This window comes from Oryzias latipes, chromosome 5 (assembly GCF_002234675.1).
Source record: "Oryzias latipes chromosome 5, ASM223467v1".
In the NCBI taxonomy this organism is placed as follows: Eukaryota; Metazoa; Chordata; class Actinopteri; order Beloniformes; family Adrianichthyidae; genus Oryzias; species Oryzias latipes.
Window position 1 is genome coordinate 26,396,613 of NC_019863.2, and position 17,271 is coordinate 26,413,883.

The 17,271-nt window shown below is 39.4% G+C and overlaps 2 protein-coding genes across 2 annotated transcripts; both read left to right on the forward strand.

Moving 5' to 3' along the window:
- Positions 1-1,502: 1,502 nt before the first annotated feature.
- Positions 1,503-3,338, forward strand: kfh-r (KFH-R protein). The gene is given in 6 exon segments (NM_001104694.1): positions 1,503-1,661; positions 1,868-2,164; positions 2,250-2,418; positions 2,519-2,684; positions 2,767-3,006; positions 3,093-3,338. Coding segments are annotated over 6 exon segments (1,074 nt in total). The 5' UTR covers positions 1,503-1,558; the 3' UTR covers positions 3,192-3,338.
- A 5,412-nt stretch (positions 3,339-8,750) lies between these two features.
- On the forward strand, positions 8,751-17,107 carry LOC101166045 (guanine nucleotide-binding protein-like 3-like protein). Its single transcript, XM_004069095.4, has 15 exons — positions 8,751-8,826; positions 8,918-8,958; positions 9,298-9,399; positions 11,237-11,353; positions 11,438-11,521; positions 11,613-11,748; positions 11,825-11,928; positions 12,027-12,171; positions 13,390-13,477; positions 14,335-14,512; positions 14,599-14,741; positions 14,825-14,961; positions 15,779-15,945; positions 16,052-16,223; positions 16,969-17,107. Exons 1-15 carry the CDS (start codon positions 8,814-8,816, stop codon positions 17,034-17,036), a joined length of 1,695 nt encoding a protein of 564 aa, XP_004069143.1. The 5' UTR covers positions 8,751-8,813; the 3' UTR covers positions 17,037-17,107.
- The last annotated feature ends 164 nt before the right edge of the window (positions 17,108-17,271 follow it).

A 17,271-nucleotide genomic window follows, 5' to 3' on the forward strand; every position in this document is an offset into this window, starting at 1 on the left:
ACTTGAAGCTGTAGTGACTGACAAAGGGCAACTAGGAGCATGGCCAAACTAAACCACAGGACCCTTACATCAACACTTTTTTTTCAAAATCCCAACTTGACTTTGATAACACAGTGCCTGGATGGCTTAGCTAGTTGACTGTAGCATGGGAAAACAGGGTTTGCTTTCCAGGGGTCGCGATTGGCTTCATCCAGTGTGGGTCCTTGGGCAAGACCCTTCATGTTATTGTCTAACTATGTAGCCACAAAAGAGGGCCTGGGTCTGGGTCCCCCCTGCGCCAGAGTGCCAAGGGAAAACCCGCACATGCACAGAAACAACATGCAAACTGCACACATAAAGGTCCCAACAAGGTTTGAACCAGAGCCTTGACTGCACCGCCACGCCGAAAACATTCAATTATTTTTACAAAGCCAGCCACCATCTGTCCTTTGGTGTTTGAATACCAAACTTACTCATCACTTCCCCATTTTACCTCACAAACATGTCTGTTAAAGCTCCTACACAACCATCTTCCTCCAGGAATTCTCTTATTCTTCTGCCTCACATGTAACCTATGAAGTATAACTACTGAAAGCATTTACCACCACACCTCCAGCTTCCAGTTTCACCCATATCACCCTATCTGACACTCTTTCTATGCCCAGAACATTTCCAGCAATCAAACTACTCTTCCAACATTTCTCCTTCCAGCCAAAAAGTAAAAACCCAACCATGGTACTTGGAGTGAACACAAAACTTTCTTTAATTAATTTTCATTGATAAAAGATATTGTTTTTTTGTTTTTTTTGCGTTTTCTCTCATTCGCTTTAGATGACAGTAAGCCTCCTCCATATTTTTTGTTACACTAGGGAATTAATTGGATTTGTGTAAACTGCCCTTCAAACTGGAACAGAAACTCCCATTCTCTAAAACCAGAATGTGTTCTCTCATCATGACACCCTAACCATATGCACAGTGACGTTAGCTGCAGGCTCAGAGGTGGGTCAAAAAGCCTGTGTTCTCGGGTGAATCTTCTTTCCGGACGGATTAGAGGTGTCTCACTTTTTCACTTGCCAACAAGTGTAATCGCAACAGCAACTGTGCTGCAGATCTTCTCTTGTCCTCTAAATCTGCCCTAATACCTGTCTCAGCAACATCAAATGTGTGAATTCACAGCATTGTTCACTTTTTCACAGTTTTCAAAACAGAACAGCAGATGATGGAAAGACTGAAAACGTCATCCACTTTGACACCATAATTTGGTTTTAAAGACTATTATAGTTTAAAAAGCATAAACCTGACACAGAAACAGGTTTAGTCAGAGGCCTTAAAGCTCACCTGCATAATAACTAAGCACACGGAAATCCACTCAGTGTCTTAACCTCATTAGCTGATAGTTTTAATTACTGTTCAAAATAAGTTTTTTGCTTCACCTTGAGGCTTCACAGCCAAGTTTCCCTATAAGAGATCACTGAAGCAAAGGTATAAAAGCTAAAGTCAGGTGCAACGCATTGGTCAGCCCAGGAGGTTACAGGTGACAAGAAACCCAGCCAGCGGAGAGCCTCCTTGTGCGATCACAATGGCAGAGCAGTGGGGAAAACAGGTTTTTGCTGCGAGGCGACAAAATGAAGACACAACAAGAGGCTCTGCTTTTACTTACACAAACAGCAATCACACTCGAGGTATGTTATCATCACTCCATCTTATTAATAATTCCATAAACAGGTTAAAGAAAAAGACTGGCAAAAAAGGATATATTTAATTATGCAGTTGTTAGTCAAAGCTCTGCAATTTTAATTCACTTTAAATTACAGTCTTTGAAAAAAAAGGAAGTACCTTTGATATAAGCAGCTGGAGGTTAGATTTAAACTTTCTTTTTGTTTCCCAGATCCCTTTGAGGGTCCTAACTACCACATTGCTCCGCGTTGGGTCTACAACCTTGCCACACTTTGGATGTTTTTTGTGGTGGTTCTGTCCGTCTTCACCAACGGCCTGGTCTTGGTGGCCACAGCAAAGTTCAAGAAACTGCGCCACCCACTAAACTGGATTTTGGTCAATCTTGCCATAGCTGACCTGGGAGAAACAGTGTTTGCCAGCACCATTAGTGTGTGCAACCAGTTCTTTGGTTACTTCATTCTGGGACACCCCATGTGCGTGTTTGAGGGCTATGTGGTCTCCACTTGTGGTAAGCAGAAGCATGCTCTGTTGAGAGGATGTTTGGTGTGTATGGTAACTGAAGGACACTTCACTGATCATCTTTCTTCACACAGGTATTGCTGCTCTTTGGTCTCTGACCATAATCTCCTGGGAAAGATGGGTAGTCGTGTGCAAACCTTTTGGAAATGTCAAGTTTGATGCCAAGTGGGCCATTGGTGGAATCGTCTTCTCCTGGGTCTGGTCTGCAGTTTGGTGTGCACCTCCCGTCTTTGGATGGAGCAGGTAATCTGCTTTTCATTTCTTTGATTTCTTCCCTATTATAAATGAGTCTTGAATCACTAGAATTGTTGGGTGAACTTTGACAAGCATCTCCTTTCATCAGGTACTGGCCTCATGGACTAAAAACCTCCTGTGGACCTGATGTGTTCAGTGGAAGCGATGACCCTGGAGTGCAGTCCTACATGATTGTTCTGATGATCACATGCTGCATCATTCCCCTGGCCATCATCATCCTGTGTTATCTTGCTGTCTGGCTGGCAATCCGTGCTGTAAGTTTGTAGGAGTGTTTACATTCAGATGAGATCGATGAAAAACCAACAGAATCTAACCTTTTGGATGTTTGGACTACAGGTTGCCATGCAGCAGAAGGAATCAGAGTCAACCCAGAAGGCTGAAAGAGAAGTGTCCAGGATGGTGGTGGTCATGATCGTTGCTTACTGTGTGTGCTGGGGACCCTACACCTTTTTCGCCTGCTTTGCTGCAGCCAACCCCGGATATGCCTTCCATCCTCTGGCTGCTGCCATGCCTGCCTATTTTGCAAAGAGCGCCACAATCTACAACCCCGTCATCTATGTCTTCATGAACAGACAGGTATGCACTGTGTGACTGCTGCAGAGGTAAATCAAACATACGAAGCACATGCTGTTGAATTAAAACCCTTTTTGTTTCTCTTTCAGTTCCGCACATGCATCATGCAGCTCTTTGGCAAACAGGTGGATGATGGTTCTGAAGTTTCTACATCAAAGACAGAGGTCTCCTCTGTGGCTCCTGCATAAACCTCTTTGTCCTCATTTTGGAAAAAGGCACTTTGACCTGTACAGTGAATATGCATTGGTTTATTATACTTTTTTTTGTAAAAATAGCTTTCTGTCAAATGTAAAAATGTGAAAAAATATTACACATAAAAAGAATGCATCAAAATGACTTACGATATCGTCTTTTTTTCTCTAATAATTTTTTATATGATGTAATAGTCTTGTAAAAGAAAAATAAGAAATGGGGAGAGTTTAAACTGCATCAGGTTAAGCTTCAGATCTTTCTATGACATGATGCACCATTTTTTAAAATCAGACATTTTTCTTCTCACATTTACAGAAATTATTTTTAAATGATTTGTGGCTAAACATTCAGTAAAACATGTTTTTAGTTTAGTTTACACTGCATAAGACTAAACATATATTTGTCACAAGACTGGAACAGAAGTAAGTCTGGCAATGTGATGTTTACTCAGCATTTTGAAATATTTGAGAAGTTTAAATGTTCAAAAATAATTCACAAAATATGTTAGTGGGCCTTCATGACAGTTATATTAACCATTGATGTTATAAATGTATTACTTTACACTAATTTCCTCTTGTTTTCACACAAATCGCTCCTGATAAGGAGCGATTTGGATATAACACTCAGACTGTCAAATAATTTCTATGGGGTTGAGTCATCTACTGAAATTAGGCCGCTGGAAACCAAAGTCTAATTGGCCCCAAAGTACGGATTAATTGTTTGCTGGTGCCTTTCTAATGCCTGGTCCGCCTGCAAAGGCGCCACGGCACAGTTCTCTGGAGTTTTTAAACATGGTGTCGTGCTGTGAGTGCATAATGGGATAGAGGCCGTTAAAGCCATGGGCACAGTTCTTTTGGTCTTGTAAAAACATAAACAAAGCTAAGAATATGGGAACATTTGTATTGAGACATTTTACATCCATAGGTAATAACTAAAGGCTCTATCCTATAGCCAAAGTTGAGTACCTGATGGAAATTTGGACCAATTCAGCAGCTGTTGGATAAAACATGCATATATGTTTCAAAAAATCATGGTGATATAAATTTTCATGGATTTAATCTGATGACTGATCAATATTGTCGGAAGATTTAACCTGCATGTTAGTGATTGGCATGTGGTGATGCAACTCGTGCTTGACAGAAGCAGTAACAAGTGACACCTGTGACGAGTCTGTATGAGCTGTGATTGAGCAATGGTGGTAAAAAAACTTTTTCAAAAGTGCTGGAATGCAGAACAACCAATTTCCCTCTCACCTTTTCAGCACTGTACGGAACTGTGGGTGTTCTGTGAACAAGAACATCAGCTTTTTCCCCATGAGCCCTACTCTGTCCAGCACGGTTTTGCTCTACAGTGAATAATGGCATTTCCATCCGTCCGTCCGTCTGTCCGTCCATCCATCCATTTTCTAACCCACTACATCCCTTTTGGGGTCAGTCACAGGGTTACTGGAGCATGTCCCAGCCACTGTTTGGCAAAGGCGTGGTTCACCCTGGACAGGTCACTAGCCTGTCGCAGGGCCACACACCCAGTCACACCTAGAGGCAATTTTGAGTCACCAATCGACCCATGGAGGCTGTTTTTGGACTGTAGAAGGAAGCTAGAGGGCCCGGAGAAAACCCACACATGCTCGGTGAGAACATGCAAACTCTACACAGAAAGATCCCAGACTGCATTTGAGTTAAAGCTGTGATTTGACATTTTCATATCAAACAGGTGAAATTTTAACACAGCTGTACCTTTTGCAACTATTTTAATAACCTTGTAATTTCTTAAACTGGCCATTTCAACTACTCATTATAGTGTTTCTAATTGGTAAATGATACAAAGACCATTATGTATGGATAAGAGGTCATTGAGGAACTTCGATTAGTTAGATGATTAAATAAGATGTTTAATTTTTTTACCTCTGACAGATGTGTAAAGAAAAGGATTTGTGGTGATAGATGTCAGGAAGAGAACATTTTGGGACTCAACTATCTAGTGTAGAAATCTTGCCTTCATGACCTATCATAAGCTGAGTAAACCATAACGTTTTTTAAGCCTGTTTGATCAAAAAATGTTAATATTAGTTTGTTTAAGAGGATCACTCTCTGAACTGTTTCCAAACAGAATAAAATGGTAGCAAATATAATAAATTCCAGGATGTGTCGACTATTTTACATAAAGAACCCTTGTTCTTCGAGGTAGTTTCCTGCGGAGCAGCCGGACTTGAAAGAAGCACCAGTGTGCTAGATTAAGCTAATGCACTTTGCTTAAGCTCTCCTGTGTCGCGTAAACTGCCAGTTCAGAGGGCTTACGGATTACGGAACAAATGTGCCAGACACAGATAGGTTAATTAATTTCATGGAATAACCTGAGAAGTTCCTTTAATCTCATTGGTTTTCATGAGGTGGGATGAGGGTGATCTTTAAGAGCTCTGGAGGCATATGCAATAATATTAAGTATGCTAACATTACAAATTTAGAGGAACCCTTTTTATTTAGTTAAAATCTAACTCAAGTGGTAAAAATTTTGAACATTTTGCAACATGCAGGTAAGAACAGAATTCACTGATCTGCAAATGTCAATAACCTGATTTAGAAGGCTCTAACTTTGAAGACTCAGAAAAGATTTGTTTTTCTAAGACTAAAACTTTAATTTAACAGTAAGATGTCTTAAGAAAATCAAACACACAAAAAGACAAAGAAAAAGCTAAAGGTTTCCATGACAAAAGCATTAGACACAACATCTGATGTTTAACATAATTTAGCTTAAAAGAACTGGCAAACAACTCTTTGCCTTGAAAAAAGGAGGCCAATGATCTTTCTTAGACTCTCAAGATCTTCCAACCCTGAGAAATTTGCCTTAAAAACTACCACATTCATCCTGCATTGACTCAAAACCCATTAAAATTCCCTTTAGAATCAGCATCAGAACCAGCTTTATTTGCCATGTATAGTGTATTAAACAAGGAAGTTAGCTTGGGTGACTTGTGCTCTGTGTGCAAACAAGGCAAGGTATGAATAGGTGCAGAAGGTAAAACAAAACAAAAAATACAAAATATGATGGAACACATAAAAGTAACCGTTATTCAGGTGTGGTGGTCAAGAGTTCATCAGAGTGACAGCTTGGGGCAAGCAGCGGACTTTGTGGTGGGGGATTTAAGTTCTGAAACGCCGCCCTGACGGGAGGAGGCTGAAAAGATTCTGTCCAGGATGTGAGGGATCTGTCGAGATTCTACCAGCCTGCTTCCTGATCCTGGGCCACTACAGGTCCTGAATGGAGGGACGGCTGGAACCAATAATCATCTCAGCAGATCTCTACAGTCTGTTCCTGTTGTGTCCGGCAAACAGACCATGATGGACCGGATATTGAAGTGTAGAAGAAGATAGTCAGCATCTCCTGAAGCACGTGGAACTACTTAAGTTGTCCCAGGAAGTACAACCTCTGCTGAGCCTTTTTAGTCCATTTATATCAGCTCTTTAACTTGTGTTTGCCCTGAATCTGTGAAATTCTTCAAGGTGTTCAAGGTGGGAAGCTGATCCTTGGTGGCACCAAAGATCAGCTTCCCCTTCTTGTTTGCTGTGGTGATAATCACAGATGAAGTCAGACAGGAATCCCTGTGAACCATAAAGTTTGCAGATCTGTAGTTAGAGTAAGGAGTCGAGGAGAAAGAGAGTGTAAGAAAGAGAAGAAGAAGCGTGTGCAAGCAGGTTGGAATGGATGGAGGAAGGTTGCAGGTGTGATGAATGACAAAAGAGTCAAAGCTCCCATGTAGTTGACTTGGAGACTCAAAAGAATGTATCCATTAGAGGAACAATAAATGGAGAGAAGCAGATTGAGATGGTTTGGACACATTGGGAGGAGTAACAGTGACCATGTTGGTAAGTAAGTTTGGAATTACCATAAAAGAAGGCTTGAGTAGAGAAAAAAGGAAGTTTAGGTGATGCAGTGAAGGGGGACATGAGGGTGGTTGCTTTGAGCAAGAAAAGACAAAAACAAAATGTCTAGGATCTTAACCTTTTTGGTTATTACCCAAAGTACCATGAATTGACAATTAAATTAAAAGGCTTTGGCTTTTGGCTCAACTCCTTTCTCACTACTATAAATTTAATAGGGTTAGTGACCGCATTCCTGCAGGTACTGCACCAGTCCCCCTCTGACTCTCTTAATCCACCATTTTCTCACTTGTGAAGTAGACTCCAAGCTAACTAAAGTTCTCCACTTTGGGCCAGGAAATTTACACCTACCGGGAGAGGGCAAATCATTTTTTTTTCTGTCGAGAACCTTGGCCTCCAACTCTGAGGTTCTAATACTTATTTCATTCACTTCACGCTCATGAAGACAAAAACATATAAGACAAAAACCTCATAAGAAAACTGTTCCAGACCTAGAGGGAAGGGATGTTACCCACTGGGGGCTGTGAGCAAATGAGCCATCTCTCACCATAGACAACTGCAAAGTGGAAGAGTCTAACCCTTCTTAAGGACTTGGGCTTTAGAGCCCGAATTGGACGTGGAGGTGAGGCCAACTTTCTCCAGCCGGTACCACGCAGCTCATGACCGCCACCCAAGTCTTGCCCTGTAAGTCTTGGGTGGCGGATATGAGCTAAAACTGTGTGATTCTTCATGTAGGAGGTGGCCCTGGATGGTGATCAACCCTAATCCACCAAAATCAACAAAATCATAAAAATTATTGCTTTCTTTTTCAATGCTGTTTAACAATTATTTTGTTTGTTTGAGGATTTTTTTGTACTAATTTTCTGACATGGTCAAGTTGTCGAACAATTTCTGCAACGTCTTTCTAGATTTGCACTCAAGATTGATTTTTTGCTAGGTAAAGAAGGTAATGGGCCATAGAAACAATAATATTTTTTGTTTGCCTTAAAATGATGAACATGAATCTCAGTTTTTTTTTTTTGATGATATAGAAAACCTAACTTTGGGACTTCCTTAGTGTTAGCAGCTGCACCAGCAATGATCTCTGAAGAAAAGGATTTAAACTCTTAGAAGGCTTCTTAGTAACAAAACAAAACAAAAAAAGATTCACAGCTTTTTTCCAGCACAATGGCTCAAAACAACTTCAAACTGGTACTCTCACTAAACCTTAACTTAATACTTGACTGACTTCCAAACAAACAATACTTTACAGTTGTCAATTATCCACAGAGCATTTATTAAAATCAATTTTAGTGTATAATACAAAGTTTCTCAACACCCCCACTTGTCCTATGGTTAAAATAACCCCAGCAAAAGAATATCACTTTAAATTACAAAGTTTGAAAGGAATCATTAATAGATTTGGCCCAAAGTTGCTATGAATGATTAAACAAAAATAAGTTTGGCAAAAACAATATAGTCTTTGCATATTTTGTGTGCCCAGGCCAAAAGTATATAAATTCAGAGGACACCTTTGTTCTATGATGACACATTTTTTGGAGGGAAAAAATGTTAATCTCAATATGCTGCAGTTTAATTTTAGCTTGTGTGTTATATGATGAGTGGACATACATTTGAAATGTTTTCTCTTTTACTGGTGGGATTTCTGAAGGCTTTTATTTTGACATTCAGGCGGATGTTGTAATTCACACTAACGCATGCGCGTTATGACCTTGTTCTCAAAACACGTGAGCTAGAATCATGTCTAAAGCAAGTATGTAGTTGTCTATTAGCTTAATATTTGTGGTTTATATGTGCTGTGGACGTGTGTAACTGGATTATATTTTTCTGTTTTGATTTTTCAGAACAAAAACGTGCCAAACGTCTAGGTTTCCTCGGAAATAAGGTTAGTTAAAAAACAAAGCTACTATTAGTAGCTCCAATGGTCGCTATTTAAAAACAAGTTTTTAAAAAGCGTTTTATTAAGTTGTTTTTGTCAAAAACTTACAAACTTACACTTTATCTCGAACAAAATTTGAAAATCATTATATTGACGAAGTATTCGCCATGTTTAAACAGCATCGTGTCATTTTACAAAATATTTTTTCTGTCTTATGTTCTAAAACATCTTGCATTATTATTAAGGTACAATCACTGCTCAAGTAAAGATGTCATACGACGTTTAGATGAGTATGAAAAACCAGGGTATGTAAAATGTTTCTGATATATTGTTTGTTATTGTCAGACGAAAGATGCACAGAAGGGCCATGGTCTAGGGGGGACAAGGACCTCAGCTGTTCAGCAAACAAAAGACTCCAGAAAGCCAGAGGAAGTCAGGAAACAAAGAGTGAGTATTTGTGTACAAGTTCATCAAGGATGCTGCGTGTCTAAGGCGTCATATATGTGGTACAAGTCTTTTTTTCCCCCCTATCTGGCCAAAACTTTAAGAAAGAATATGTTCTTTGTGTTCTGACTGGTAAAAGAAAGGCTGAAATTAATAAATGGAAGTTTTCCAACTGCAATTAGAATTATATTCAAATTCAACTTTATGTACAGAGCACTTTTCCTCTTACAGAACACTTCAAAGTGCTTTACATTAAATAAATAAATATTAGTAAAAAAACAGTAATTGCAATAAAAGCACCCCTGACACACATGCATATAATGCAAAAGCAGATAGAAAAAAACAGTCCATAAAATCAGATTAAAACATACTTAAAAGCCAAGGTTTGAATGGTGAACTACAGATACCATTTGATGACATTTGTCAGTCAGAAGCTATAAGAACAGTGATATTTGGGTAAATACTGAGCATCATTTCTTGAGAACTGAAGCTTTATACCCATTTGTCTCTAACCCTGCTCCTTGAGAGCTACTACCCTGCTTGTTATGTCACCTGGATCATGTGTGTGCTTTCCATCAGAAACTGGATTTACCTCATTCAGCTTGTCAGCAGTGACCAGAAGAGTTAGCTGGAAGGCTGATGTTATTTTCACCTATTTACATGTGACCAAGCATAAAAACTGATGGAAATTCATGTTGACCACACGTAATATGTGCAGTCAAAATGCACATTGCTGCATTGCCTGCACATATTTTAACCTTAAACCTAACCCTGTCTTAATTACGTGTAAATAGTCACTTTCTAGCTGGAAATCAAACATGGCCATTTTTCCTGATGAGCACAGTTGGGGACCTCAGGCTTAAAGAAAATCCCGGTCTTGAGCTCAAACGTACACAATACTCTCAGACTATGAGATAAAAACTGTACATCATTTAGTTGTTCAGATTGACAAGTTGAAAGGGTAAAGCCCAGTCCGATTCTGCAAGGCCAGTGTAAAGAGTTTTTGATTGCAAAAAACAAGGAACACTTCATTATTATCAAGAACATGAACTCTATCTCTGCAACACCTTAAGTTTCCGCCCCTTTCTGACAACTACTTGGCAAAACGCGATCCCATCTGCGCTGTTTTGTGAGCGGCTGGAACCTGTTCTTTTCACGTCTATTTACAGCAGAGATGCTTCCGATTGATGAGTGAGCCCTGAAGGTAACAGGTAAAAAAAAAAGTGGAGGCAGCTTCCTGATCTCTTAAAAGGAATTCAGGCCACTAACATGACACAGTCACCTGGAGAGCAGCAACTCAAGACACACAAACACAGAGCTGGGCTGGACAGTTACGAACACAGCAGTCTGTGGCCGGGTTACCACAACATTCATGTGCAGGCTTGCAGCAATAACTGCCATTCATACATAGGAATAAAAGGCAACTTCCTGTAACAGTAACATGGTCTTGGTTGACACAAGAAATCCAAAGAGAACAAAACTATTAAAGTTGTCAATAAGTTTCAATTGACTATATAAAACAGGAGTTGTTTTTTTCCTTTTCCATTTTTTTGTCAATGATACTCGTGTTCCTATATAACAACAATCCATTAGGAATAAACAAATGAACAAACTATCCATGGAGCAAAACCAGACCATCCATGTCCATCCAGACCTTTACTTCATTAAAAAAACGACTGCACCTCCTAAGAAAAGTAACCTATCCTCTTTTGTTATAGCTGAGGCTAGAAAGTTTGCTTTTCTTTGATTAAACCTGTTCACTTGCAAAAGAAAACCCAAAAAAAGAAAAACGTAAAATCTGAAAGTGACTGGTTTCTTATGTCATGTTTTCTCTCACCAGCTTCAGAATCTGCAGGAAAAGCAGAAGCTGTCAAGAGAACGTGAGATGATGAAGAGAAGAAACTTACAGAGCTTTCAGGAGGACATCCTGCTGAGGCAAAGAGAGTTTGAACAGAAGGTACAAGTCTGCTGGTAGCTGCTGATGATGTAACTGCGTACTGCAGTCTGTATGTAATAATAGTGTCTCTGCTCGCATTCACAGGAGACGGAGATGAGGAGTTTGGAGAAGCATGTAAATTTTGAAAATGAAAATTCAAGAAAAGCATATTACAGAGAGTTTAAAAAGGTACGTTTAGTCTGAACCTTACGTCAGTCTGTAAATGTTAAATTGCTGAATGGTCCTTCAGTCACTTATAACTCATTTTCATTTTTTTAAGGTTGTGGAAGCATCTGATGTGATTTTGGAGGTGCTGGATGCTCGTGACCCTCTGGGCTGCAGATGTCCTCAGGTGGAACAGGCAGTCATCCAGAGTGGAACCAACAAGAAGATAGTATTGGTGCTTAATAAAATAGGTAAGAAGGGAAGAAAAAAAGTAGCACAAAGTTCTGCTAATTTTGTTGAATCTTTCACCGTTTACTTTGATTATAGATTTGGTGTCAAAGGAAATTGTGGAGAAATGGATTAAGTATCTTCGGAATGAGTTTCCTACTGTGGCTTTTAAAGCGTCCACGCAGCAACAAGCAAAGAACCTGGTAAATTCTGAAAAAAATTATATTCTGGGTACTTTTTAAAATATAAAGCAGGGTTATTTGTGATGAACAAATAAGCATTTGGCATGGTCTTTGTGCAGAAACGCAGTAATGTGTCGGTGACCCAGGCCACCGCAGAGCTTCTCAGCACCAGTGCCTGTATTGGAGCGGACTGCCTGATGAGGTTACTTGGTAATTATTGTCGCAACCAGGACATCAAGACAGCCATCACTGTTGGTGTTGTGGGTAAGAACCTTGTTTTTTTTTTTTTTTTGTGAAAGTAGCCACAGAAGCTGCTGTTCATTGCAGAAACCAGTAGAGTTCCTACAGTCATGTGACTGCAGATAACACACAGAACATTCAAAATAATGTATACTGTAGAAAAAAGATGAGGAAACTTGCAAAAACACTTTTCTTGTTATTTTTTCAAAAAGGCAAAAGTACCAGATGTTTGACAAAATTAAAGACCCACAACAATAAAATGTTTTTAACATGTTCTAGTTCTTAGTATAACATTGCATTTCATTTCTAAGTATTTCTTTCATCAAATCATTGAGAATCAAGAGGAGACGAATAAATGCAATTTGAAAAAGAGTTTATCTGTGACATAGAAGCTACAATCGGCAGGTCACAAGCTCCCCGCTCTGCTTTATTCTGATGCATCAACGTGCACACGATTAGATAGATCCATGACCGTCATCGTTTTCCTCATCTGAGCTGGCATGTGGCTCAGAACTGTACGGCTGGATTGCTCCACTATTGCTCGACGTTTTTGTTGCACCCGTATTGTTATTTCGGCATTGTGAGGGGCTGTTAGCTAGCGGGAGAGAGTAAACAAAGGGATGATGGGAAATGGGGGGGGGGGGGGGGGGGGGGGCTTACTCCCGCCCACAACTCTGAGGCGAATTTCTAACGAACTACTGCCGCTCTGCAGAAACTATGTCCTAGAAAACAACATGTTTTTGGATTTGTAAAAACAGCATAATCCTAATTAAAAGAACTCTGGAAACACTTTAAAAATAGCTCAAAACATGATCGGAGTGGGACTTTAGTCTGACATCCGTAATTACTTTGTGAATACTTCTTAGTGTGGATTTCCCATTCTGCCTCACAGTTAACCTAATACCTTTCAGCTTTATTAACTTATCGAAGCATTCCCGGGGCTAGTTCTCATAATATAAGGAACCTACATCTTCCAACTAACCGGAAATGTTTTGTTCATCAATAGCAGTAATCTATTTAAATTTTGTATTCAATATGAGAAAACCTTTGTACAGATACACCAGTTACTTTTATTTACCCTAGCAGAGAACTATTAAGATGACAAACTGTCCATTTCTTTTCAGGTGAGCAAACCTACAAAATCGGCAAGGGATCAAGCACTTACTTCCTCCACTGTATCTGAGACACCCCATTATGTTGGTGCAGGAGCTTTAAAGAAATGTCTTCTCCTGTGCTCCCCAGGTTTTCCAAATGTGGGAAAGAGCAGTTTAATCAACAGCCTGAAACGAGCACGAGCATGTCACGTCGGCGCCACCCCGGGTGTAACAAAGTAAGTCTGCAAAACTGATCTTTACTAGCCCAGACTTCTGAATAAGGGACATTTTCAAAGTCGAAGCACACATTTCAATGATGATAGTCGTCTGCAGGTTTGTTTTAGGCTGATTTCAAACCACTTTAAAGAAGGAGGACATTTGTTGGCTCACACCTAATTAGACTGAAGCTAAGGATTCATTTGCCACCTGTCAATGAAAAGACCACACTCCTATTTCTGCTTAGTTTCTATCTAAAGACACCATTAAAACAAAGTTTCAGTCATGTTTTTAGCTAAAATCCAAAAGCCTGTGTCCATTTAAAGGCCTTTTCAGAGCAGCAGGAGCTCATTAGAAATTCATTTTTGGGTTGGGTTGTATGAGGGACTGTTGGCACAGAGGTTACACTAGCTAGTTTCCCAGCATGCCTTTGTTAACACTCTTCTGCTTGCGACAAGCGCCTCACAAGCCCAAGCTAACATTAGCGTAGCAAAAAAAACCAGAGAGTAATATCTGAGGTATCCAGCCGCGTACTTTAGAGCCAGATGGCAGCTCAGATGAGGAAAATGAAGACATGATTGCATCTATTTGTCTGCAAGTGGGTGATTTAGGATTGGAGTGGAGAAAGCTAAATCTTTGCCCGCACATGGGAGTACCTGCGTCATAAGTCCGAGCTTTTTAACACGTCCGGTTTGTTTTCCTGATCCAATGCGATTTGAACAAGGAAATACTCAGAAACGCAGTTTTTACCTTGAATTCCTTTATACATGTCCTCCATTATGATAAAAATGCTACAAGAACGTATTAAAAACCCCATTTTCGTTGGAGTGGCTCTTTAAAGGTCTGTTTCTTTTTGCCATCTATTGTTTTATTTCAGGTGCCTTCAAGAGGTACATTTGGACAAACACATTAAACTTCTCGACTGCCCCGGTATCGTCATGGCAACCTCAACAAGTGACGCGGTGATGATTCTCCGCAACTGTGTGAAGATTGAACAGCTGGTAGATCCTCTGCCGCCTGTTGAGGCCATCCTACGGCGATGCAACAAAGTCCAGGTAAAACGTGTCAACCGCCCAGCAGTCGGCACATTGCAGGTGAATCACAACCAGTAGGCTTGACGTCCCTCCTGTTGATCGCACAGATCATGGAGCATTACGGCGTTCCCGACTTTCAGACAGCTGCAGAGTTCTTGGCAATGCTCGCCAGGCGTCAAGGCAAATTAAGAAAAGGAGGTCTGCCAGACACAGACAAAGCAGCCAAGAGTGTGTTGATGGACTGGACAGGGTGGGTCAGAAGGATTAAAGTTTGAAAATGTATTTTTTTGACGACACTGGTTTTAGTGTTTTTATTTGCTTATGTTTTTGTAGGGGACGCATCACTTATTTCACACACCCTCCAGAGACACACACTCTCCCCACTCATGTCAGTGCTGAGATTGTAACAGAGATGGGAAAAGCTTTCAACTGGGATGAGCTGGAAAAGGGAAATCAGGAGGTTCTTGCAGGTAAATATCTGAAGTCGTGAAGTTGTACTTTTTCTTTTTACAGCACAGGTGTCTAACTCAGGCCATGAGGCCCAGTGTCCTACGTGTTCTCTAACCTGTCATTGATGCTCCTTATTGGTTAAATTCAGGTAATCAGTAGCAGATTGAGCAGGATTTCATAAAACCAGCAGGATGCCGGCACCAAAGGCTTGGGTCCTGACACCCTTGCTACATCATATTTGGGGTTGAAATGAGAAAAGTCAATTCTGAAACTCTAGATATATAAGCTGACTCTCAAAATTTGCAAGTTTTGTTTTGAGGCAAAAATGCTGAATCTATTTAATTTCCGAATGTGCGATTCCAATCAATTTATAATCCTGAACAATTTCATAAAATTCTGTTTTAAATTATTCTCCATTATTTTTATGTAAGCACTTTTTTTTCAGATTATGGTGTGTTGGGTGGGCAGAAACACTTTGTAATGGCGTATTATTTGTTTTGAGCCCACTTAAAACTATCTTTTTCAGCTTTGCAGTGGTCTCCATCTTGAGTCCTGATTGTGCTTGAAAATAATATCTCTTTTAACAAACAATCAGTGAATTATTCACAGTCGTCATGGATATTAAATCTAGAAATGGAGGTGAAAAAATGTTTCGGTACTAAATGGTAGGTTTTATTTTTTTAGTAAGGTTTCAAATATAACAAAACTAAAACACTTGAAGTAGTATTTATGTTATGTTTTTTCATGAAATAGAACTCCCTGCTTGAGATCACCTTGGTTTTTTCATATTTTTTAAGTCAGAACTTGGCCTTGTGGATGCTTTTTGTTCAAATTCAGAGTCGTCTTGCCCTGATGTCCAAATGGGCTTTTGTATGGAGTCCATTGGAATGACACAAGGTGATCACGAGGAGCCACACTTTGGTCTACAGATTGAAGGAGGCTCCGGGGCAGAGCCAACAGCAGAAGATAAAACTGAGTTTATGGAAGATGATCAAGATCCAGAAGTGAGAAATGGCATTTTCCTTTAACGTTTTATTACAAAAGCTGGTATGTTGTACTCGTTAAACGTTGCTTCTGCTTGTGTGATTATGTCATGCTTCCTATTAATAGTTTGGACCAATGACAGTGGAGTTCAAATCACAGAAGGTGAACCGTTTACCCGTGAGTGAAGCAGCTCCCCGGACTCCGAGTTTAGAGGACATTTTTGATATAGATCCTTTACAACAAGGCCACGCAATGCTGGCTGCCAACAAGAAGAGGAAAAAAAAGCAAAAAAGAGCCGGTTCGTATCTGTATGGTGCTAATATCCTGATACTGCACATCATTTCAATTATGGTTCGTTGAGACTATTTGGGATTTAGATTCTCTGTTGTTTAATTTTATTGAAAAGAAATACATTTCAATGCTTCGCACACATGTTCTGCCTTTTTATCAATCAGGAGTAAACTGAATATGTTAATGTGACTGAACTCCAAAAGCTTTTAAACATTTTAAACAGCAGTTCTTAAATTATGAAAACAAGTTTAAATGGAAAACATTTTAGACCGTTTTTGCTTTTGAAGGTTATAAAGAGATTTAAGAAATAATGAAAACCATAAATGTTTTGTTGGGATTTTTAAAGAGAAATATGTTCTTTAAGGAAGAAAAATAAACATTTTTCATTTGCACCGCTTCAATATTTTGCACCAAGACTCCTCCACCTGTAGGTGACAAAAATACGCTAGTAAACAGTAGAAAAAGAAGAATATATCAACCTCGGAGTAAAATGTCTGCATTTGATCTTGCACTTGTGTAGGTGTCTAATTCATATTTAAGCCTAAAAAATACATATATACATATTTCAATGTTATGGTTTTAAATAGATATTTGATATATAAATTGTTATTTTCCTCAATAATGTATAGTAAAAGCGAAAATAAAAGCTCAATAGACTAAGAAAGTTATTAAACTTTAGGTTAAGTTGTGTTCTGTGTGGAAAAACACTAACGCTGAAACTAAACGTGGATTTTTCCCTCCTTTTTTTACAGACAAAATTGCCACAAAGCTCTCCGATACTCTGACATCTGCCATGGATTTCTCATTTTCAGATCCCTGATTATTGTCTGAAAAAAACCTCAACAGGTTAAAGAGTTTATTAAAATAAACACCTATAAACCTTGTGTGTAATTCTGTCTTGCTTATTCTAAAGTTGCAGTCTAATTCAGAAAACCTTCTAATGTTTTTTTAAGTGTCTATGTCTTATAATGTTTGGCTCCGGGTCGTTACGGTCACCGCCATTGCTTTTGTTTTTAATTTTATTTTAAGATAAGCTAAAGATAGAATCTCTAAAC